The sequence below is a fragment of the Barbus barbus genome (assembly GCF_936440315.1).
Source record: "Barbus barbus genome assembly, chromosome: 22".
In the NCBI taxonomy this organism is placed as follows: Eukaryota; Metazoa; Chordata; class Actinopteri; order Cypriniformes; family Cyprinidae; genus Barbus; species Barbus barbus.
The window spans coordinates 26,020,476-26,044,510 of record NC_136750.1 but is presented as its reverse complement, the minus strand read 5'-3'; the positions used below and the strand labels follow the sequence as shown (position 1 = coordinate 26,044,510).

General features: G+C 37.2%; 1 protein-coding gene across 3 annotated transcripts in view; it reads right to left on the bottom strand.

Annotated features, from left to right (window-relative positions):
• The window catches only part of LOC306888415 (FERM domain-containing protein 4A-like), a 76,498-nt gene that overhangs the window by 22,904 nt on the left and 29,559 nt on the right, over positions 1-24,035 (bottom strand). For all 3 annotated transcript variants that reach the window (XM_079446685.1, XM_079446686.1, XM_079446687.1), the window contains exons 2-11: positions 19,023-19,088; positions 10,779-10,873; positions 9,626-9,718; positions 7,044-7,128; positions 5,888-5,944; positions 5,430-5,452; positions 4,349-4,432; positions 2,174-2,239; positions 1,544-1,601; positions 1,220-1,306 (exon numbers count right to left, since the gene is read on the bottom strand). In XM_079446685.1, the coding sequence (XP_079302811.1) occupies positions 1,220-1,306; positions 1,544-1,601; positions 2,174-2,239; positions 4,349-4,432; positions 5,430-5,452; positions 5,888-5,944; positions 7,044-7,128; positions 9,626-9,718; positions 10,779-10,873; positions 19,023-19,088 (714 nt within the window). The remainder of the gene's footprint in view (positions 1-1,219; positions 1,307-1,543; positions 1,602-2,173; positions 2,240-4,348; positions 4,433-5,429; positions 5,453-5,887; positions 5,945-7,043; positions 7,129-9,625; positions 9,719-10,778; positions 10,874-19,022; positions 19,089-24,035) is intronic.

Below are 24,035 nucleotides of genomic sequence, written 5' to 3'. Positions count from 1 at the left end.
ATCAGGGTGAGTAAATGATGATGTTCATTTTTGGTTGAACTATCCCTTTAAATTGTCATCCAGGTTTAGGTGGATTTGTCAGTAGAGCTATAATTTTGTTTAGTTTGCATCTGTGGCGTTTTTGCAGACGCGTCTGTTCTTCTCGCTGGTTTCTCTTCCCTCCATTCTGAGCTGCCCTCTGCTGCGTCGTTTCATTTCAACTCTCGTTTTCTGTAACAGATCCTTCTCTGTAAATAGGCCTGAGTTTGGCTTTTCGCTTGGCTGGATGTTCTGCTTTGAACGCTATTTTTAGCTTGCAGTTTTGGGAAAGGTTTTTCTGTTCCTCACCACAGGCTGAAGTTTTTGCCTGTCCTTTGGAGAGAACTTAAACACAGGCGTGTGCTGTGAGAATGGAAACCAAAGCCAGCGGGACACACACCTGAAGCCTTCCAACAGCAAGCCTTTCTTCTGACTGAGACAGATTTGTAGCAATTCAGTTACCTGGTGTCACTGATCGTCTGTCTGGAAGTTTGAGAGTCTGTCTAAAGTTACAAAAAAATGCTATGGGGTCAGACCGCCAGAGGTCATGACCTATCTGAGCTCACCACACCCAAGTGTTAGACGGTCAGACTTCTCTTGGCTGACATCATGAGGTTAAGCAAAGGTGACTAGGTGATGAACACATATTCATATTCATACAGATGCACAAAACACACAGCTAAATCTAAGTTTCAAAACACAGCGTAAGGGAAACTGCTTACATCCACTGGACTTTCTGCAAAGCAGAGAGTTTTAAAGGAGAAGTGGGATTTGTTCCCCTTCCTCTTGAAGAAACAAAGAGCTTTTCCTAAAAAGCACTGTCATAAGCTACATTTTTTAGAAGTGACTGGGTTCTGGGTGGTTGCCTAAGTCAAAAAAGACTAATTAGACCATTTTATCACCTGACAAGAAAGTCTGACCACTCAGAAAAGTAATGGCACACCTCTTCTCAACAAGTGGAATGACTTAAGGTCTCGTTCCACTTGTCCCACTGGTGAGGGACGAATTTTGCCAAGCACTACTAATTCATATCAGGAAGGTAAAACTATTACGGGATGACCAAGATGCAGAGATGTGAAGGGAGGACAAAAAGAGGTCAAAATGTAGTTTTGACCTCTAAAAAGATCCACTTATGGGAAGAAAACGGGTCTGGAATCACGAAGAAGGCATTTAAAAGGCCACAGAGGAAAGACAGTCTTACCTTTCTTGGTTTGACTTTGTCCTGGTAGTCATATTGAAAAATGCCTTTATAACTCAAACCCAGCCACCATGGGATACCCTGCTTATCCTGAGAGAGAGCAAGAGTGAGAAAAAGAGAGGGTTAATGTGTGCGCTCACACACACACATGCCGATAAAAAGAGAAGTATCAGCTCATGGTTGATGATAGCACGATTATCTTAAACACACTGAGTCTTAAGCATCCTTTAACACTTATGTTAAGCGCTGATACTATAGGTTGTGAGAATGTGTGTGTGTGACTGACGGCTGTGATTATACATTTTCCCTCCGAGCACACTGACCCACCTTAACAGCATAATAATGCACTCCATATGTGGGTAACGACTCCACTATACTCATATAGCTGTGAGAGAGAAGAAAGAAGAAATCAATGACAGTATGTTATGGATGTTAAATATGCAGACAATTTACAATATCAGTGAACACATGGGAGTGGCTCTCGAAGGTAGGATGCATGAAAAGGATTATCAGCACTGAAAGTGCAAAAACAAGCATTTGGATACTTTAGGCACACTTAGAATATCCCACTTTTTAAGCAAAATGTTTCCCTAAAAGAAGTTTTAGTATAATAGCATAAAAGAACACATTGTGTTCAAAATTAAAAGTATAGTTCACTCAAAACTAAAAAAACTAATTGCTTGCTTTCTTCTGTAGAACACAAAAAATAACACTAATAAAAGTTAATGGAGTCAAAAGCATAAAACCTCATTGGTTCTTGCACGCCATGTGACCTATATGATGATGTTTAAGGTTTGTTTTGCCATTGCACCGATTCATAATATGGACAAAAAATAAGTTATTAGGGTTTTTTGTGTTCAAGTTGTTTTTGGAATGTCATGAGGGTGACCAAATGATGACAATTTTCATTTTTGGATGAAGATAAAATGTATTTGGACACTTTTTGTTCTTTCTTACTTGACGATAGCCTGGCCTCTGGACTGTCCACTTAGCTTCTTATAGTGCTCAATGACCCGGTCCTCACTGCAACACACACAGACACACAGATTAGCGGCAACAGATTACAATGTTCATGAGAACGTGGCTGTCAGCCTTTTTCAATTCCGCAGGAACACGAAACAAGAGAAGAGTGAAAGCTTACAGATGTACAGAGACACAGCCAATGAACAGAGGTGGAAAGAGTACGAAAATATTTTAAGTAAAAGTACCATTACATTAATAAAATTTTACTTAAGTATAAGTAAAAGTACCAGTCTACAAATCTACCCAAGTAAAAGTAAAAAGTAGCTCATTTAAAATTTACTCGGAGTAAAAATTACTTGGTTACTTTTCAACAGTGGGAGGGACGCAAAAATGGGATTGGCCAAGGGTGTCAAACTCAGTTCCTGGAGGGCCACAGCCCTACAAGGTATAGATATAAGTCTAATTAAACACATCTGATCCAGCTAATCTAATAATTTAAGTTTATTTGAAAACTACATGGTATGTGTGTTGGAGCAGGGTTGGAATTAAACTCGGCAGGTCTGCGGCGCTCCAGTAACTGGAATCAGTTATTTAGAATAATAAGACATTTGAGCTGTTACCAGGCAAATTAAATCAATATCAACAAAATTCATCTTTGCAATGCAGAGGAAACACAGAAGCTTCATCTGAAGTGGAATTTAGATGTATTTACACTCTTTAATGCGGGACATGAATGTATTTAACCTGCAATTACAAATGCAGAAATAATGTTTTTATATGTAAGACATAAAATGTTGAATACTCATTTAAAAAAAAAAAAAAAGATACTTTAAATGTGAAATTAAAACCACCACTAGGTGTCACCAAGTCACTGTTAACAAGTGAGTCATTGTGACTGAACCGAATCAGTTAAACAGTTGATTCATTCAGGAATGAAACACCATCATGTTGCTCAGAGACGCAAAACAGTGCTGTGTCTGTGTTTGGGATTATTTTTGTTGTCGAAATAGAGCAAAAACAGGCAATATGGTGTCTAAAATGCAAGTCTCTTAATTAACTTCTTGTTTATTGAACTGTTGTAAAAAAAAAAAAAAAAAAAAAAAATCTATATGTAATCATGCTGATTTTTGGAGAAAAACGGCACTCTTCGTGTGATATTGATTTAGGTTATAAATATATTTAGATATAAATATACATTTTCTGCCCCTATATCTTCCATTTTGTGATCATTTTAAATGGATTGTGGATTTTAAATTGTGATCATTTTAACAGACTGACTTCACGGCACTCTGTCAGAGACTCTATTAACGATATTAACGCAGACGATATATATCGCAGACCCTGCACCACTGTCTTTTTGGCGAATTTGTGCAAAACCTTTTGCTAAACTGCCAAAGCTTCATTTTAACCACTAATGCAATGATGCAAGTATTTACCTTACCTCTACATGCTTGCAAAGGGTTGATATCGAGATTTTATAAGCTGCTAGTTTGGTCTTCCTAGGCAAACACAGCTTACACTGCATAATAGAGCATAAACATGGCCAGGGGTTCACTTCATTTCCTTCGAGTTCAACTTCAGCAGAATACGTCAGGGTTTGGTTTTCAGCTAGGTCTGCACCATAACACCTGTCTTGTCCGTCTGCATCTTTCTTGTGATTTTAGCGCCAGTTTGTTCTCCTGCCCATTATTTACTGCAGTAGCTTCCAGGGAGCGATTTTTTTTTTTTATTAATGTGTTTTAAAATGTAGCGAAGTACAATACTTCAAATAAAATATACTTAAGTAAAAGTAAAATTACAGATTTTAAAAATGACTTTAAAAAGTAGAAGTACACAAAAAAACTACTCAATTACAGTAACGCGAGTAAATGCAATTCGTTACTTTCCACCTCTGCCAATGAAATACAATTCCATGAAGGAGATAAGTTCATTCTTAGAACAGGAAGTACACCGGCCTGCTCAATTTGAATGTGTGAGTGAGAATGTCTCAGAACGGCAGCATCTGTGAAACATTTCTTTCGCATCAAATAGAATTGGGGGAAAATTAGGTCAGAGAATTATTCTGGGGAATCCTTTCCCATGGTGCTCAGAGAACACGGAGCAGATACATCTTGTTAATACCTCTCCATTATCAGCTGACAGCTGTGTGTATAAGTGTGCGTGTCTCACCAGTATGCGAGTGAAGGGTGCTCCTTCAGTGCTTGTGTAGGCAGTGCTGGCAGTTTCTTCAGATCAGCCCTAGTAGCATCATTACTGTGAAAATAACACAAAATACTCAGAAATAGAAGCACCTAACAGAGCGAAAAATCAGTCAATCAGAATTACAGAACAAAGACAGAAGACACAGAAAGGTAAATTAATTCAAATAAAATATTTTAATAATAATAAAATAATATTAATATTATAAATATTTTTATAATAATTAATTATCATCATTATTATAATTGCAATTTAATAGTAATAATAATAATTGTGTAAATTATAATTTTCACATTCTTGAAAATAAAAATTATTTTGCATTTGCAACCAATTTATGTAAAGATGGCAATCTGATCAACTAATAAATCAAGATGGAAATGTTAAAATCACAACTGATATGGTTTCCAGTTCATTTCTGAAATGGAAGGTTAAGTCAGGTGCATTGCATTGTGGGATATATTATTCCTTACAATGTGCTCAGATGTATAATGCACATTTTGGCAAAGTCAGTGACTATCAGGGCATTCCGCATACACAAAATGTTCACACTATATATAAAATGCATACTGCAAAAATTAGAGCAGTATGGTAGTGTGCCATTCCAAACACAGAGCGGTGGAGCGGTTAAAAGGAAGTGTAAGAGGTAGAGGAAATTGAGTCGAAGAAAACAGAGTGACAGAATAAAGCTGGAAGGATGCACATGTGACAGATTTGTAGCTGAGATACTGTGTGTAGAAAGTGTTTGTGTAAGTGTGTGTGTTTGATGGAGAGAGCCAGGGGTTAGTGTGTGTAATTTAACACTGTTTATCCTCTGCATTCCATTTCCTCCCCTCTGTCTCCGTTCCCAGGGTTCACACCCCCATATCTCTCTTTCTCTCTCTCCATCTTTCTTGAATCGTGTGCATGTGCTTATGTGGGAAGGAGAGTTTGATATATGCCACAAATTGGATCTGCTTTCACTCTGCAGTGACACATTGATAGAGACTTTGATAGTGTGCGAGTGTAAAAGAGGTCACTGGAAGGTGATTCGTTCATTCAAACAGCCTCTTACCTCGTGAAGTCTCCTTTAGCTTCCTGTGGGAGAAAAAAAGGCATATTTTAGTATCAATAATGAGTGTGTGATGGTAGACGAGACCGCTTGGAAAGATCGTATCCTCTGATACACACGGTGCATGTGTATCTCAGTAGGGGATGTCTGGACTGAATCCTCCAAAAGGTCAAACACACATAACATACCTGATACTACACCTGGATCACACATACACAGAGTCATAAAGGAAAACCATATTTCTCCAAAGTATTTCCCTCGTATGGATAACTTACAGTACCTAGGATACATCCTGTTTTAGATTTAAAATAAAGCACCCTGTCAGGCTGAAATACTGTAGTGACCTGAATATGACTCTATAAAGCTTACACGAGTGTATTTGAGATGTATGAAATTTATGAAAGTTCATTGCATGGTTTACGAAGGTCCACAAAATGATAAACAGTCCGACATGATCTTACCTGTAAGATATAAGAAGCCAGTTCAAACACCACTTCGCTGTCCACCTCTATGAGCTCCTGGAGACAGACAGAGAGAAAGAGACCCTTAAGTTCAGGATCACAGCAGACAGGACATCTCCATTAATCTGTCTCTTATCTTATCTCTCTCTTTTAATGACCTGATCTGTTGACTTATCACTGAAGGGTCTATCTAAATCACTTCAGCTATTTCCTGTGTAATGAACAGCAGGACAAAGCCACATACACACACATGGGTTTTATGTGAGGGGGTTTTGAAGTGTAGGGGGTCTTAATTACTTCAATGACCAAGTCAAACGGAGCGATTCATTACCTTTGCTGAAGAATTTCAGGAATGTCACACACAGAGTACTGGCATGTATTAGAAAGCTGACTCTAGAGTCAAGTGTGAGCAATGAGCTCATGGCGGGAATCTGTGGTATGTAACCAGTGACACACAGCTATTGCAAATATTTAATTATATTTTTAATTTGATTTATTATTTATAAACACTACCATTCAAAAGTTCGGGGTTCAAAAGACTGCATTTATTTGATCAAAAATACAATGATATGGTGAAGTGTTATTTTAATTTAAAATAACAGGTTTCTAATTAAATATTTTTTTTAATGCAATTTATACCTGTGATGCAAAGCTGAATTTTTAGCAGCCATTACTCCAGTTAGAAATCATTCTAATACGTTGCTGCTCAAGAAACATTTCTTATTACTATCAATATTGAAACTGTTGTGCTGCTTTTATTTTTGTGGAAACCATTTTTTAAAAGAAGGTTCAGCATTTATTTAAAATGTAAATCTTTTGTAACAATGTTTAAGTCTTTATGGTTTACTTCTGATCAGTTCAAGTCATTATTGGTGAATAAAAGGTTTTTTAATACATTAATGACCCCAAACTTTTGAATAATAGTGTATATATGTATTATAAATGTAATATATGTGCTAGTGAAGAACTTGGTACTTTGCACATTCTTACAGTACCATAGTCGATCAGCGTTGCCATGATGTAATTTTCCAGAGAAATCTGTAACGTGGCATTTATGCCTAAGGTGCTCCATGGACATAGATGGAAGTAACAAATGGATGTAAAGGGGAATTAGTTAATACTGCCCTCTAGTGATAGAACAGTGACAACAATTTACCTTATAGATGCAGGACTTTGCATTGAGGAAGAACAGCTCTATTGTGGCATTGTCCTTAAGGTAAGAGATACTTTCTATGTAGAACCTGTAGAAGAGAAAATAACATGCACATCACATTATGGCTAAAGTTGAAAAACATTACAGTTGCATATACAATATATACAATTCACATATTAAGATTGCCAAACATGATTGTTTAGTTGTGAACATGTGATTCAAAATTTTTCAGTAAGAGCAACCAATTCTGATTCCTCAGCAGGTACATTCAGACTGTTTGAATGAACTCACTGAATGAAACAATGTATTACATACGCAGACCCAAAGACCAATCACTAGAGGGCATCATAAACACTGCTATATCCTCCTGCTGTCTCCATCTCTCTCAAAACCCACAAAAAGAAAACAATTTCCACTGTGCACGCTTCATTTAGCAGTCAGATTAGAGTTAGCGGGAACTACAACAACAAACAAACACATAAATAAGTAATTGTCTCAAAATCAGCATAAATAAGCGATCTCAGCATGACATTTTTCATTTCAGCTGAAGGCTGAAGCTGTGACATTCACACATGGACTGTTACACAGACACACATACATATGCAGTATCTACGTACAGTTGCAAACTGATAACATGACGTTGAACATACACTGAACTTAAAATGAACCATATGACACATGATACATGAAGACACATGCTTTGAATCCATGGCTGACTGTTTAAAGGACGAGAGGAATGAGAGAGACAGAAAATGAGTGAAAGTGAGAGAGATTAAAGTGATTAAAACTGTATTGACAGCTGGTTTAATTTGAGATGTGAGTGAGACAGAGTCTTACATGCATCAAAGACTTTAGCTCACTCCAATCAATAGCCCAATCACGAGCAGAAAGGACAACACACATACACACTTATGCACACAGGACGACATCATGCATGCATTAAAACTGGGCCTCCGCTCCAATTTAAACTGCACTGACATGCAATAGCTCAAGCAAAAGACATACAACTTTGCACGCAGCTATTAGAACAAAATGCATGCGTGCATGCATTTAAGTGTTTGTGTCTGTGTGTGACTCAGAAAAGCAAAGTGATGCAAGAGGAATAGACTGAACGAGAGAAAAGCAATTCAAGTGTGTTCCAACAAATGGGTGAAATGCTGGGCTATTTTAATGCTGAGTTTGACAGCAATAAACCAGAATCCACCCACAGCGAGCGTGGTGATGTATGACTGTGTGCTGATTGCAACTTGCACAGTAAAATACTGTGAGGAAGCACACAAATGTGCCCACTTTAACTCTCTCGCACACACGGAGATATACAAACACACAAGAGCAATAAATGCACTGGCTTCTCTTTGTATTGGTAATATTTCGAAGCAGATGCAATTAAAATCTAAACGAATCTAAACGCCCAGCAGATATCTGCTCATGCTCTGCTATTCAAACACAGTCTGATAAACACTCTGCTGTTGCCATGGTGCTCAAATTGCTGGGGGTGTTAATGACAGGAACGGTGGATTCTGATTGGATGTGTTTCTGGTAACTGCCAGTAAACTGTGGTTTACTGACCCCGCTAATTTGAAACAATAAACAAACACATACACAAATCCCTCAACACGAAAACACTCTAATAGAAGTGTTGATGCTAATTCATTCGGGAGGTGTTAAGTGTTTTCTTTTTTTAATATTCAGCTGGGATTTGTTGAAGTGACATGGACGTTTCTCTTCTATTCTCTGTGTCGATAAACATATACTATATCATTATTTGTATGAGTAATAAATAAAATAATTAAATATATATGTAATATATAACCAGGGGTGCACATAAGTGATCCGCAGGTTCACAAATGCACTGTGTAAATAAGTTCTGACAGCGCATTTGCGTACCGACATGGATGACAGCTGTTAATGCACAGTTACAATTTTAGATCGACGAACTGTACTGTATAAGATTTCTATTCAAACTGAAAGCATAATTAAAGTTAGCCGCTACCATTTTCAAAGCATAACTGTGACATTTCATTCACTGACACTCTTCCATCAGCAGTGCTAAACCCAGAAGCGCAATTACTAGCTACTTGCCGGCAACCCGCCAAAATAAAAGCTAGCTGATTTTATGTTTGAAAATGGTGAAAATTCAAATTCAATAATAATAATAATAATAAAAATATTAGCATTTTATTTTTAAGTTTACTATAAAATAATTGCATTTGTTTGTAATACTCCCTTTTTATTTTAAAATAAAATAGTATTATCACACTTGATTATTTAGTTCATTATTATTATTTTTTTTTTACTAAATAAAGTGCAATAATATTATTATTCCTATTATTAATTAATTTTTTTATAGTTATATTTTATGGGTCACACTACACGCCGTGGCGCGTGTGAGGACCAAACCAAATCTCCAGGTTCTCATATGAGAACCAGGCTGAAAAACTTATGTGCACCCCTGTATATAACTGTATTTTATATGTGTAGTTCATTATATATTTATATTATTCAAGTTATTAATAATAAATAAAATAATAAATATGTATTATACGTATAAATGTTTATTGTGGTTTTGTTGCAGCTGTACTTACCTAACGCAGAAGTAAAGCACAATGGGTCCAGATTTCTTAGGAAACTCGTGTTCCAGAACACGACGATCTAATTGCAACCAGCTGAAATGACCCCTGAAACACAGCCCAAGAGAAATGAGTGATAGCATCTGTAACAGCAACCGGAAATGTCTTGCACATCTTACAATGTCTCATTCATAGTGCCAAATAACGTCATAAAACATCATGTGAAAAATGAGCCACAAGAGGGATGTTTTATGTTCAAGATGTCATCGCATGTGTATTTTCATGCATAATTTAGCCAGTGATGACAAAAAAAAAAAAACACTATTGCATACTACTAAAAACTATTGCATTAGTATTCCGTTGCACACAGATATATAACCTTTAACAAGCAGATTCTACTCAATACAATATATTATCTACTTATACATTATATAAAATAATTTAATAAATTTTATATATATATATATATATATATATATACACACACACACATATTAGTATTTAATAAATTATATAAATATTTATATAATTTATTAACATATTATTCTGATTTTCTGAAGAACATGAGTAAAGTTGCTCCTATAGTGCTCTGGGTGGAACGATATTAATACGGATGGTTGTACCACTGACAAGCCCAATGTGTTTTAAATTGTGTTTGTATAGGGAAATGATTGTGCCTCTTTAACTCTGACAGAAATGCATTTGTCAATTTGCATGTTGTCCTTGGCGAATGCAAAGTGTCAACCCCTTGTTGGGAAGGATGTACAGTGGGGTGGATCAAAGGTCACCAGACAACATTTCAAAATCCTTGGGAACTACAAATAACACATTCCCCCAAGCTCACCAGCAGTGAGAACAGACGGGACACTTCTCTTGAGTAAGTGAGTGTGTGCGTGTGTGTGGGTGCCTTAAAGAAATTGTGCGAAGATGCAACTAACAAATGTCACACAGCGGTAGGTCACACTGTGTAGGATGAATGAAGAGCTGGTTGTCACAGTAAGTGAAGAGGAGAGAAAGAGTGAAGCCAATAATTTCCCTGTGGAATTATCACAGCATGTTTACTCACCAGTCCTGGCACAGTCAGAGAGCTGAACTGTTCATGATTACACCTGTTCTCATAGGTTAGAGGCAGATGTAATATTTAATAGGATGTCTTGGGTATACGTACGTCTCATCTACATAAGAGATTCCAAAATATTCCTTCTCCTTCAGGTTGAAATGGGATGCCACCAGGTCTAGAAGATCCTTCGCCATTAGCTTGGGCTGAGAGAGACAGAAAAAAAACAGGTTTCATCACAAAAGAGATCTTTTGATTTAGAACAAACACACTACACACACACACACACACACAAGGTCAGCGAGTTGGCAGGCTGTGAGCGTTGTATTCTGATGAGTATTGATGCACTGCAGTGACTCTGCAATTTCATGCCGACTCTGTCTGTCTGCAGTCTGTGTGTTGCATCTTGAACAGAGCTTGATATGCTGCACAAACAGTATCCGAAATATGCTCATACAGCTGAGATATTTCCTTTTAAGAAGGATTGATCATTATTTTTAATAATACAAAGACATACAGAGTTTCTGAGTAAACAGCACTGACACACCCAGAACAATCTGGAAAACTGAGAGACACACACCAGTTGTCACACTTGTCTCGGGGCTTTCCCTGTGTGTGTAAGTGAGTGTAAAGTGTGTTAGAGCCAGTGTGAGGTAAACCATGGGTGTGTCACTGGCTTGGAGCGTAGACACTGAAATCACTGGTGTGTACAGCTTAAATCATCTGTTAAATTGTACAGCTTACCAACCTACCAATATATCCACACACAACCATTAATGAGTAGAAAACATTTAACTTCACTTGACTTCTTGACATTTATGTCATATTAACAAAATATTAGTGTTAATGTTTTTGAAAGAAAATTCTTATGCTCACCAAGGCTATAGTTCATTGATCAAAATGTTCTGTTTTAATATATTTGAAAATTTATTTTATTCCTCTGATGCCAAAGCTAAATTTTCAACAGCCATTACTCAAGTGTTCAGTGTCACATGATCCTTCAGAAAACAGAGACATTTATTATTATTATCAATGTTGAAAACAGTTCTAAACTTGGACAGTAGTGCATGTTTGGGGTGTGCATGCATAGATATATTTTTTTATCTATGCTCTGGCAGTTTTTGTATGGCTTTTCATAAGGTTTATCTGTATTAATGTGTGGACACTTATTATCTACAAAATTATATGACTATAAAGTACTGAACGAAAGCATTGAAAAGTCTGAGAAAGATCACAATAGTTAAATCAATTTAAACAAGATGTGGACTCAATATACACATGCATTGTGTGCACGAGCCTGTGTTCAAAACACTTTAATTACTGTTTCGGTTTCAACGCAGACCATTTTGAATTAAGAACACACATAAATACAGACACGCACACGCACACACACACACACACAGCAACAGCACTCTTAATATGAGAGCCAACTCGCCCACACACTCTAAAAATAGCACAGCGAAATCTGGAGCAAAAGTACAATCACTGCCACAACCTCTGCTTATGGAAGGAAAGAAAGAGAAGAAAAGAACAATGGGTAGATTACAACCTGTAGAATTACAAAATCATCATTATTTATGTTGTGTATTATCACATTTTAAATTATAATGTATATTAATCTTCTAGATAAAGCTTTGACAAAGGTAGTTCTTAATAGTCCCGAAACCTAGTGAGCTGCCTGCCTAGATAGCACTTCACCAAGAGTTACTGGAGCATTAGAGCACAACAGTAAGCACACAATTATGCTGTCTAAGAACATAACATATTTAAATGCAGAAATATCAACAAAATAGTTCAATGTAAATAACAAAGGACTATTTTCAGCAATATTAATTTGTGGCATGTACTTTTATTACTCACTAGTGCAGACATTCCCAAACTTTTTTGTCGGCTGAGCCCCCTTTGATTTTAATTATAATTATTTAACAACACATTTGCATGTAAATTGTTCTTTGATGTTGGTAAATAATCATACAACATACAGGTAAACATATAAAATGTTTTTTTTTTGTTTTGTTTAGTGTTTCATTTATTTATTTATTTTTTACATTTATTAATTTCAATTGTACATGTTTTATTATTTAACTAATTATTAGCTTTTCATTAGCTCCTGTGTGATTTTCCCAGGGGTTCATGAACGCCAGTTTGGAAAAACTTGCATTAGAGTTCTAAGCTAAATAACATTTATTAAGGCTAAACTGGAATCCGCATTCTCCCATCTTGACCATCTCAAATCATCTATTTCAGTGAGGATGTCTCCTTTAAAGAGAGCAGAAAATGATGCAACCAACTAGGTTTTGGAACAGAGCTGTTGTGCCAGAAGCAAAGCATCATCATACAGCTTTAAAAAACCTCAATGTCTACTGAGACTGCAATTACGGTCCTCTCTGATTCACCACCCTCCCTTCAGGTCTGATCTCAAAAACCCAGCTTTCAGCAAGACATCTTGTTCTAGATATTCTTTTATCTTTTATGGCACTAACATTGCGGTTAATCACAAATGAAACAGTCAGTATATTGTGAGATTGTTCACCTCTGGTACTTCAGGTGAGATCAGCAACTCTGTACCACATCAATCAATTGGCACATTTAATCTCATCATTCCAAGCAATGCTGTGTGAAACAGCTTGCTTCCTCAATTAGCCAAAGTGAGTGTGTAAGTGTGCGTCTGCGGTAAGAAGAGGAAGCAGGTTTAATATGACCGTAATCTTCAATCTGGACCCATTTGTGGTGGTGTATGTGTGCGTTTGTGAAGTTGAGAAAATGAAGAGGGCTAAAACTCAAACAGTGCCCATTTTCTTAAAGAATGGCAGTATATTTAATCTCTTTCTGCCTCATTCTCTCTGTTTAACCTCCAGACTTGATTATGACAGTTACTGATATAATAATGTGTGAAGCGTCTCTGAAATGTGTAGATAAGAAAGATTAAGCATTATTAATATCCTGTTAGTGTGCACTGAGGGCCATCAATATGAGCGCTATATGGTTTTAACAGATTTAATGTGGGATGGCTATCATCTCCTCTCTGCCATTACACTTACTGAGATGATGCAAATCACAGACATATGTTTCCACATGGAATAGTATGTGATAGCGCGTGTGGCCGTGAGGAAGAATATCTGTACTGTTGTGATTTAATATCATTAAACTGTGTGTGTCTGATCAGGACGGAAGAGCGATGACAAGAACACACGCCGTCGGGTCTCGTCAGGTCTAGATCACAGAGATGTGAGTCAGCTTTCATCACACGAAATGACTTCAGCACAAAGCAACGCTAGGGTTTTTGTTCAGGATTTATCGCTATTAAAACATGTTGATCTGATCATGAAGGAAGACTAGATAGTGTCCTTCTCTAAAGCTGCCTGTACATTGTAAAATAACAGAATTCAAATCTGAAGATGTCATTATATACCAAAGGTACATTTCCACAGATGTTTTTTACATTTACATTTGTAATCTGACACAGAGCCAGTGTAAATACATTTATGAAGGAAGTGTAGTTGTGGGAGTCTGTTCTAAAACAAAGTGAGCTGCCTTGTTGCCTATTGTCTACACAGCCAGTTACCTTCAGATATGGAACTTTACAAGTGGCTGATTTGAAAGCACATAACATAAAATACTACATTTTCAAATAGCCTGAACAATTTTCATAGATTTTTTTTTCGGTGTTATATAATTTTCTAATTTTAGCTAACATTTCTTTCATTTCGTCTGCCATCTTGGATTTCCTTTTCCACGAAGCTTGTCGCAATACATTCTGTAATTGCTTTGATGGAAATCTGGCCAAAAAAGATTTCTAAGGGATATCTAGTGAGTCTAAAACTCAGACCTTATAGTAGTTTAAGTGTATCATCTAGCACCTCAAACTCAAAGGTCTGTCTTCTTCAAGAGAGACCAAATATGCTCTTGTCAAACTACTGACAGACAGTGTAAATTATAGCTGAGAGGAAGGACCGAGCTAGGAGTCAGGACACAAGGGAACCACCAACTAACAGCACCTGCTTTGACTCACCATGGAAAATGATGAAAACACGCTCAACGCACATCACTCACAAAATTACAGCCTGCTGTGGAGAGACAGGTGGGAGAAGCTAACAAGCAGTTAGACAGCTGAAAAACAGAGCAAGATTATACAACTTGCGAAAAAATCTGAACAAGCCTGTTGACAGCTCTTGTATTGTAAGACTGTCTACCTTATTATAAACCAGTAATGTCAATACTGCCAACAGAAATTAAAAAAGGAAACACGAAAATGTACCTCCACTAAAGCCAACACAAACTAGATGTTTTCTACTGCACTGCATGCAAATAAGCCCACAAATGATGAGACAGCAGCGTAAGATCGTCCATGATAACCTTCAAAATGGTACACTGCCTCTAATGAGGCGAGAAAGAAGTGAGGAGGAAGAGGAAGCAGATAAATGAGGCTACAGAAAGATCCAACAGAGACCCATCAGTAAAACCAAACCAGAAAATGATTTCACAGCAGCATATGTAAGACGTTTCACATTTTAAAGGGTGTTCACACTGGAATTGAAGGTTGTAAATGACTTATTTATATTTGTTAGTGACTTTAAATTATTAAAATACTATCTACTCTATTTTCCCCAAAACATCTAACCATAAAGTTTGTATTTAGGTTTCCAAAAAAATTAATTAAGGCTATGCAAAACTGCCACAATAAGAGTTTCCAATGCATATCTCCGAATGTAAAATTCAACACATAAGTTTGCGTATATGATCTTTCACATGCACATGAATGGATTTGAGTAGAACATAAAATCTAGTTTAACAGTTACTTTAATGCACAGAAGATCCTGTAGCATTGCCCTGTTAGGTACATCAACACAATTGCTCTTACAGAAAAAGGGAAGAGCTGTTCCTCAAGGAACATGCAGAAAAAAAACTAACTTGGAATAACAGCAGAATTCTCAATGGCACGATTAACCTACACAACCTTCTCAAGAACATCCGCCCACATGGAGGAAGAGAGAGAGGAGGAAAAAGAAGTCAGAAAGCAGAAAGAACAAGCTAAATCTTTTAGCCAACGCTATGACTAAAGTAGGACAAATGTGTAAAGAATATGGAATAAGCATTTCTGTAACAGCTCAATAAATCATAAACTGTAGAGAAAGTGAGGAAACACATTGACTTCCCCTCTGCCTTATGCCTTCGTTTTTCTATCTCTTCCTGGAAATCCCTTCTTTTCCTCTCTCTCATCCTCTTACCTGATTGTTAAGGACTCTCTCACCTCCTCTCCATTCTAGATTTCTGTTTATCAGATCGAAATTGCAACCACAATCAACTCAAACAGCATTTTAGAGGAGAGAAAGAGAGTGTTTGGAAAATGAGAGATGGAGGAGGCTAAGAAAATTATATTTCTCCAACTATGATGGAGTTTAAACCGGATTGGAGTCTAGAGGAATCAGGTCACCTAACCGCACCTGACAGGCATGAGAGAGCGAGAGAGCATGAAAGAGAGAAAGACAAATAGAACCGAACTGAGCAGGACAGAACAGAATAATAAACAATAATAAAGAAAAATAAAGATAACAATAAAACTGAAAAGAAAATATAATGGAAAGCAATCAGAAATAAACAAAGCAAAACATAATAGGACATAAAAGAACAAAATCAGTGTTATAAAAAAAAATTAAGAAATGAAATAAGCTGAAATAAGATATAAATATTAGATTAAAAACTTCAAATTTAAAAAACCTAAAGATTAGAGATACTGTCTTGGCAACTAACTGAAATAAAATACTAAAACTAAAACAAACAAAAATTAAAGTTGCATAGAAAAATGACAAGCAGATAACAAAATTACTAAAACTTAAATTAAAATTAAAATACAACAATAAATGCTAATTCAAGATATTAATACATACTATAATAGTAAATAAATAACAAAAAATAGAACAGAAAATAGGAATGGAAAAATAGAATATAATAAATGAGAAAAAACAATACAGTATAACTACAATAATAAACTTTTTTCTTCGAGTGTTTAGTGACTGAGATGCCACAGGCAGCGTTTACCTCATGATTAGAGATTTCCTGAGAAAGTTCATATGAGTGTGAGTGTTGAGGAAACAAAGCTGTGCTGAGGAGACATTTCTGTTTATATTGAGGTCTGATGGGGCATGGGAGACAGACAGTGTTGTTATGGAAACTGAACTCATCCTGAGAGATGTTTGTGTTCTGATAGGAGGATTTATGGAGTGTTTTGAGCAGGAGGGGGCCGCTGTATGTGTGATTGGGTGGGTGACTTGAGAGGCTGCTGGTTTGGGTAGTTATGGGAACCTAAACATACCAGATTGACTATTAGTGGTACTGATGTTTAAAAGACACTTGAAAGACAGACATATGCACAAACATATAATAGAGTTCAGGTCAGGGCGAACTAATCTCAGGGTCTGTTTGGCTGTGAAATCGGAGAAGGGAATAAAGGAGTCATATTACATTTACACACACAGAGCAAACATTCAAACTCATACATTCACACAGATACTCAAATCTGGCTCGCGAGATACACTTTCCTGCAAAGTTTAGCTCTAACCCTAATCAAACACACTTGAGCAGGATCATCAGGTCTTCAGGATCATTAGAAAATCACAGGTAGGTACCTTTGATCAGGGTGGGAGCTAAACTCTGCAGGAAAGTGGATCTCGCGAGCTAGATTTGAGGATCCCTGACACAGACCGATAAAGAGACCCTATTTCCTCAAGACATTAATTAAGTCTCAGAGGAACAATGAGGATTTCCCTTTCCAGACAAACAAGAGGAAACCTGAGGCCTTTATCACAAAAACATGCACCAAAAGTTCACACCTATATTAGGGATGCTCCGATCGATCGGCCGGAGATCTGTATCGGCAAATAATCACATTTTATGACTCGATCGGTACTCACTACACGTACATGATGCGAGGGGACATGAATGATTTGGTGCCGCAGTCATGTCATCGCCGGTGTGGAAATGCTATGATGTTTCGAGAAACAATGAAAAATTTGTTATTTGTCGTGTATGTTTTGCATGATGATATGATGAATGGATGGTTCATTTTTAACTGCAGATTCAGTGACGTTAGAGCTGTGGCGCGTTACGGCTCCACGGCAACCGGAGCTGATCACGGCCGCTCTAGTCAGTGATTGTGTTTATACCAGCTACGACGCGGCATGTTTCTGAAGCAGCTCTCTGCGCTGCTAGGCTAAAAATATGTCTATAAATACATGTCTTTTGTGAGTTGTCACAGCGTGGAGGACGGATACGCTGATCGTGGGCTGCTTTTAAATGAACATTTATTTATAAAACAAAATATCCTCTTTGGCCATATTAGCCTACTCGATAGCATTAACACAGGCTTTACTCCTTTCAAACTTTATCTGGAATGTCACCGTTTCTGTCACTGCAACTTCCTGATCAGCCGAACACACACGCAATTGAAATAGTCTGCTTGATGAAAAGATTTATTTAAAAGAATTTAGTTAATATTTGCATAATTTATGATTTATTTATCCACCCGCAAATAATCAGAATGCATTTTTTTATTACCCTCTCCGCAAATTATCCGCAGCGCCCGTGGATATAACAGTGATCGAACTACTCCGTTTTGTTCTTACAGTAGTTTAAATGTTTCTATTTCTTTTTTCCTCTTCAGCCTTATATTGGACTGTATTAAACCTTATGAGTTACATCAGACTGATCCATGTTGGAGTTTAAATGTCTCTATTTATCTTGTCCTCTCTCTAACATTGGACAATGTTAAATTAAACCTAATGAGTTGCATCAAACTACTCCAATTAGTTCTTTTAGGAGATTAAATGTTTTTTATTTTATTTTATTTTTTTATTTTGTCCTGCTCAGGCTTGAATTGCACAATGTTGAAGTTACATCAGACTTCTCAATTTTAGGAGATCAAATGTTTATTTTGTCTTCTACATTTTACTATTGGATAATGTTTAAATAAACCTTGTGGGTTGCATCAGACTGCTCCATTTTGTCTTATGTTAAGTATCCTGTTATACATAATGTTATGCATAAACTCCATTTTAAAGGCATATTAAAATGTTCCCTGTATAAGGAACAATTTTTGTGATTATATATATAACATTATTACATGTTATACAAAGCTTGAAGCATCAGAATCGGCATCGGCCGATCACTATGACAAGAAATCGTTACTCAGTATCGGCTGCAAAAATCCTGATCGAAGCATCCCTAACCTATATATTTCAATAGACATACAACTTTAATATTTCTGCACTAATACTGGACATTGTGCTGGTGAATTGAGTTGTACCTTGTTGTACCATTATCTTGATTGTTATAAAAAAAATATATATTTTGTCTTACCTGTACCAGGAGCTCCAATTTCCTGTCATCCAGGAGATGGACCTGACATCTCCGCCCTTCCGTCATCTGTTGTGGAGAGAGAGAGAGAAAGAAAGAGATTAGTGAAAGCACATTCACAGCAGGGTGAAATCAACTGTAAATACTAGGTCATGGTGACATGACAAAAATAGAAACTCTCCTTAAACACATGCAGCGCGATTCCCATTCAAGCAGCAGAATTCAATCTCACTCACTTCCACACACACTTTTACTCTAAATTATCTCTCACATCAGTGCTGATGCTGAGTAGCACTTGTTTTTTTGTATGTTTTAAGTGTCTTTTGACTTAACTCCTGGTTAAAATATATAATAAATGCAGACACACTTAACATGTAAATTCTCACTAAATTTAGAAATCAAATATTAGGCTATACAACAAATAATAAACAAGTAAAAAGCATGTTGTTTCATTTACAGAGTGCTTGCAGACTTTTGTGATCAGAGGTCAGAAATGAGATAATGGCTACTTTGCATCTAAAAAGTAGTGCCATTTGAACTCTTGTGCACTTTGCAGATTTTCTGAATGATATATAAAAGCAACCAACCAGTTTATTTTGTTAATTGCACATTAACTGCACAATGACAAAATATTCACTCAAAATTGTAGCTACATAAAATCATAAGCTTCTATTTTAAATTCAACAACGCCTAGAGATCAGGGCTTACAGCTGCTGTTGCTATCCGTGTTAATATAAACTCCCCTCAACCATCACTAATTGATGAAAGAAAGATCGTGCCATGTCAGTCCGTATAGATACCTGCACCAGCGCACAATCTGATTAGTGCTTTGATTGCCATCTGCCATGGTGAGGAATATCTCTTTTTATCAAAGCCAGATAGGACTGCTCATAATTAATATTAAATTGAGTCTGCAAGAAAAACAAACACACTAACAACACACTTTCCTCCAGGGAAAAATTAGTATGTGCATTCAGAACTCCTCCCGCAGGGCACAGTTGGACGATTGTAGTCTAGACACATTCCACCTATGAAACATGTTTGAAGTTACTATCGTATGCACGCTCCTTTCATTTGGTCTCAAATCACTGCTCACTCCCACTCGCTTTCCATTCACAAACAATTTTTGTGAGTGTTTACTTAAGATCGCTGCTTCTGTGCCAAGCCGTATAGTAAACATCCCATTACGAGCAGGTGGATGGACACATCTGTGAGGAACAGAGTCTGACTAACAGCCATGTCACCACGTGAGTTATACTGCCTTTAGGATTGAGCTGGTTTTACAACTAGAGTACAAAGAACCAAAGTGCAACCTGATACTCCCATTGTTTTTTTCCCTTCAAGAGAGCTTTTCATTTTTTTTTTATTTTCTCTTAAAGGAAAAAAAAATTTCAAGGGATTTTGAGTCTGTGAATGTGATACTAACAGTGGCGGTAGCTCACATCCATCAGTGGACTTTCCATCCGGTTCCTGTTTATACATCCTGTACGAGTCAGAATGCAGTAGTGCACTGACTCACTATCTCTAGTGTGCTATATCGTGCTCTTATTCTATCCCTCCATGCTTTCATGCTCTCATCCACCCCCTCTACTTCTATATGTATGCCAAGTTAAAAGGAAAATGGAAAAAAATGAAAAATACAAGACATTTCTTAAGCTTTTCAGCGTGATGGTGTATGTAAGGACATCGGAATGGGAACATGTGGAGCGTTCTGGCTGCCATCAGGAAGCGCCGTCCCTGAGGAACACAAACAATGAGGCTGATAAAAGCAGCATGGCTCACATTTCCTCCACGCACACGTGGGGGCAAAAGACTGGAGGAGGGGAGTCACGGGACTAGAAACACATCCTTTCTTCCCCTTCTCCTCTGCCTTGCTCCTTAGTGGAGCTACACAACCTCAAATGCACAAGCATGTGACAGACCACATGATTAATTGTGTGAGTGTGTGTCCGAACAAACTGGTGTGAGTTTGTTATTGACCTGTGAAGATGTTTTTACAGGGGGGCTTAGCTTGATGAATTTCTCTTGGTCGTGCTAACACTGAATCTAACTCCAACTCTATCTCCTAAAAGCTGATATCCTGTCTTCAGAATAACATGCCCTCAGGCAACATCCGTATTCTTATCCCTCAACCACTGAGTGAGATCACATTTCCATATAATAAAGACAAACTTAAATCAATATGAACTGGCTCACCTGAATATGGTCCAGCCTTTAATGATGAGTTTTTAAAAAAAAATTCTAATTCCTTCCCTGGAGCTGCACATGACCCAATTAGGTCAGCTCATCTAACTTTCATTATATTCATTTATGAGAATAAAAATGGTAGCATAATTGATCCAAACCACTGCAGCAGCACCATTAAAACCATATATATACTTTAGTTTGGGGATGGGTAATGACGGCTCACTAAGCTACCAGTTGTCCAAAAACCAAATTATTCCCATTTAAAGCATCTTTAGACTTAAAGCATTTCCCAGCCAACACTTACTCAAAAAGTAACCTATTCAAAATAGGCTATTAATTAAATAAATTAATAAACTCTTATTTAAACATTCCTCATAGTTTAGTATCCTTGTAGATAGATTGTGTAGATTATCATAATCAAACACAAAAAACTAACTTTTTTTAAAAATGTGATCGATAAATAAAATAAATAATACTTAATCCTTCCTCAAAGCACAATATCCTTGTAGACATACTATCCTAATTAAACACTCAAAACTATAATTTATTTTTTAAAATTGGCAGAATCCTATGGAATTGATCTAAACAAAGTAAAACAGAGCATTACACTCTTTTTGGCAACTGAAAGCAATTCAAATCAGCCAAAATATTTAATAAACAAACTGTGGTGGGAAGTGCAGAACTGTGAATGATTATTGTTCCAATTCTGTGGAGATCTGTGAAGCTTTTTGAGGGCACAGATTCCATGTGGGCCCGCTCATAACAAACAAAAGATGCAGAACCCAGAAGCCAAAGTTTGTGGTGGCTGATATTGGGCTGACTTTCCAATCTTAAAGGTTAAACTTTATTACCGACCTTGCGGTAGCCCGAAAGCACTGCAGTTTGGTTATATCACCATATTAAACCTCTTAAGGTCTGAGTCAGGCTTGATAGGAACACTTCCCACCACACAATAGGAGATTAAACCTGAGGCTTTGAATGAAGCAAACAGCATGCTGGTGATGGGAGCACATCCTTACAGCCTGTAGCTCGAGATGTCACACCTCCGCTCCACTGAATGAGAACGCTCCTCACTAGGGTGTATCTGGAGGGGAGGTGAACAGCTCTCAACCACAATCCCAGAATCTAACAATCAGGTGCTGGGAATGGTGTGTTAGCAGAAGTGTGTTTGTATGCTGTGTCTGGAGGTTACAAAATGCCTCGCCTGTAATCACTGAACGGTGAGTCACTTCTTCTTCAGCTGAACTCGTGCACCACAGTACACTCACAATGCCCTACGAACCTGTGATGTCATTAAAATCACATAACACATATATTTCAGTCAGTTTTATCTTTGTAAACCATTGCCATTGTTTTATAGACAAAAAAGGGCTGCACAATTATACGGCTTAGTGTGATTTAATTAAATTATATACAGTACACTGCATACTTTTACACATGAGAAACTCATGATACTTCATTTGCAATGTCTCAGTTCACAGTAAATGCTGCCACACAAGCTCAACTCTGCATCTTCTCTGAGTTTGGGTCACATATGGGAACATAATGTGCCAACCATCTTCTAAAAATTGTAATGACAACTTTAGAAGCATTTATATTTGTCCACAAAATAGAAACTTTATGGCCTCCCTGCACTTTTCTGCCAAAAAAAGCTTGATGTTTTAACGTTTGATATTAAGAAAGGCATAAATATTGCAATTTTACAGTCATACTGTAAACTATCATTATCGTTAAGCATTATTATTAATGTTCTAATACTTTTCTTAAATACTTCATTTTTTATTTTGCAGTGAAATATTTTATAGTCGCATTGTGCAACAAGCACAGCAAACTTGGAGCTTTCAAAATAATTGGAAAATTGCTATTAGATTCATGCATCATGAAATCATGCAGCCCTAATAATAAGGTGCAGCTACTCTGATGCACATTGCAGAAGAGACGATTACAGCGTAACATAATCTGATCTGATGATAAACCCACTCTCTAGAGCAGATTTAAGGTTGACCCTGATGCACTGTTTAGGGTTTCATTGCGGTTTATCCGTACTAAATCCTAAACTACATGTTAGCTTCACATACACTGTCAATGAGCAGTATGATGTGTAGAAGATAGAGATATAAGAGCATTTGAATTAGTGAACATCCAATTCAGATCATATCAGACACAGATATTAGACATGGTTGGAGGTGGCTGATGTCCTCGTGATGATTTAGACCACCAGACACAACCCCATACACACAGCAAGGGAGCATTAAGCCATTATTTCCCCTTAATGCACAATGACAACAAAATGACAGTGCACCACACAGACCACACATGCAACATGGTCACCACAAAACCAGAAAAATCAATGTTCATCACAAACTCAAGCACGAAATAAGTCTCATGGTGCAGACTGACAAATGATAAAAGTCTAGGCGACTACAGGTCTGGTTTTCATGCCTGACCGTGTGTGCTAGAGTACATCAGCCAGCTGACACTGCTGCCCTGCACTGCAGACATCACAGGCTGAGCAGCACAAAAAAAAGACATCCGTCACCCTGAACCGGCAGGACCACAGCTGCCTAGATAGACACAGCCTAGTCTGCTTTGTTTACTGTCTGTAGACAGACTCCAATTCCAGGCTGTGCCTCAAAACCTAATGGGCTGGCTATCTAGACAGCCTTTTCAGGCCATTTATGATGCCAAAAAATATTGTCAAGGTTGGAAGCTCACATCTCTGCAGGATTTTGCATCCTATGAGGACGTCATAGGACACTGCTACTAAATCAAATAAAGCTGAACACATCTATGAAGCCTAAAAATGTTGTTTAGGTAGGCATTTCATTA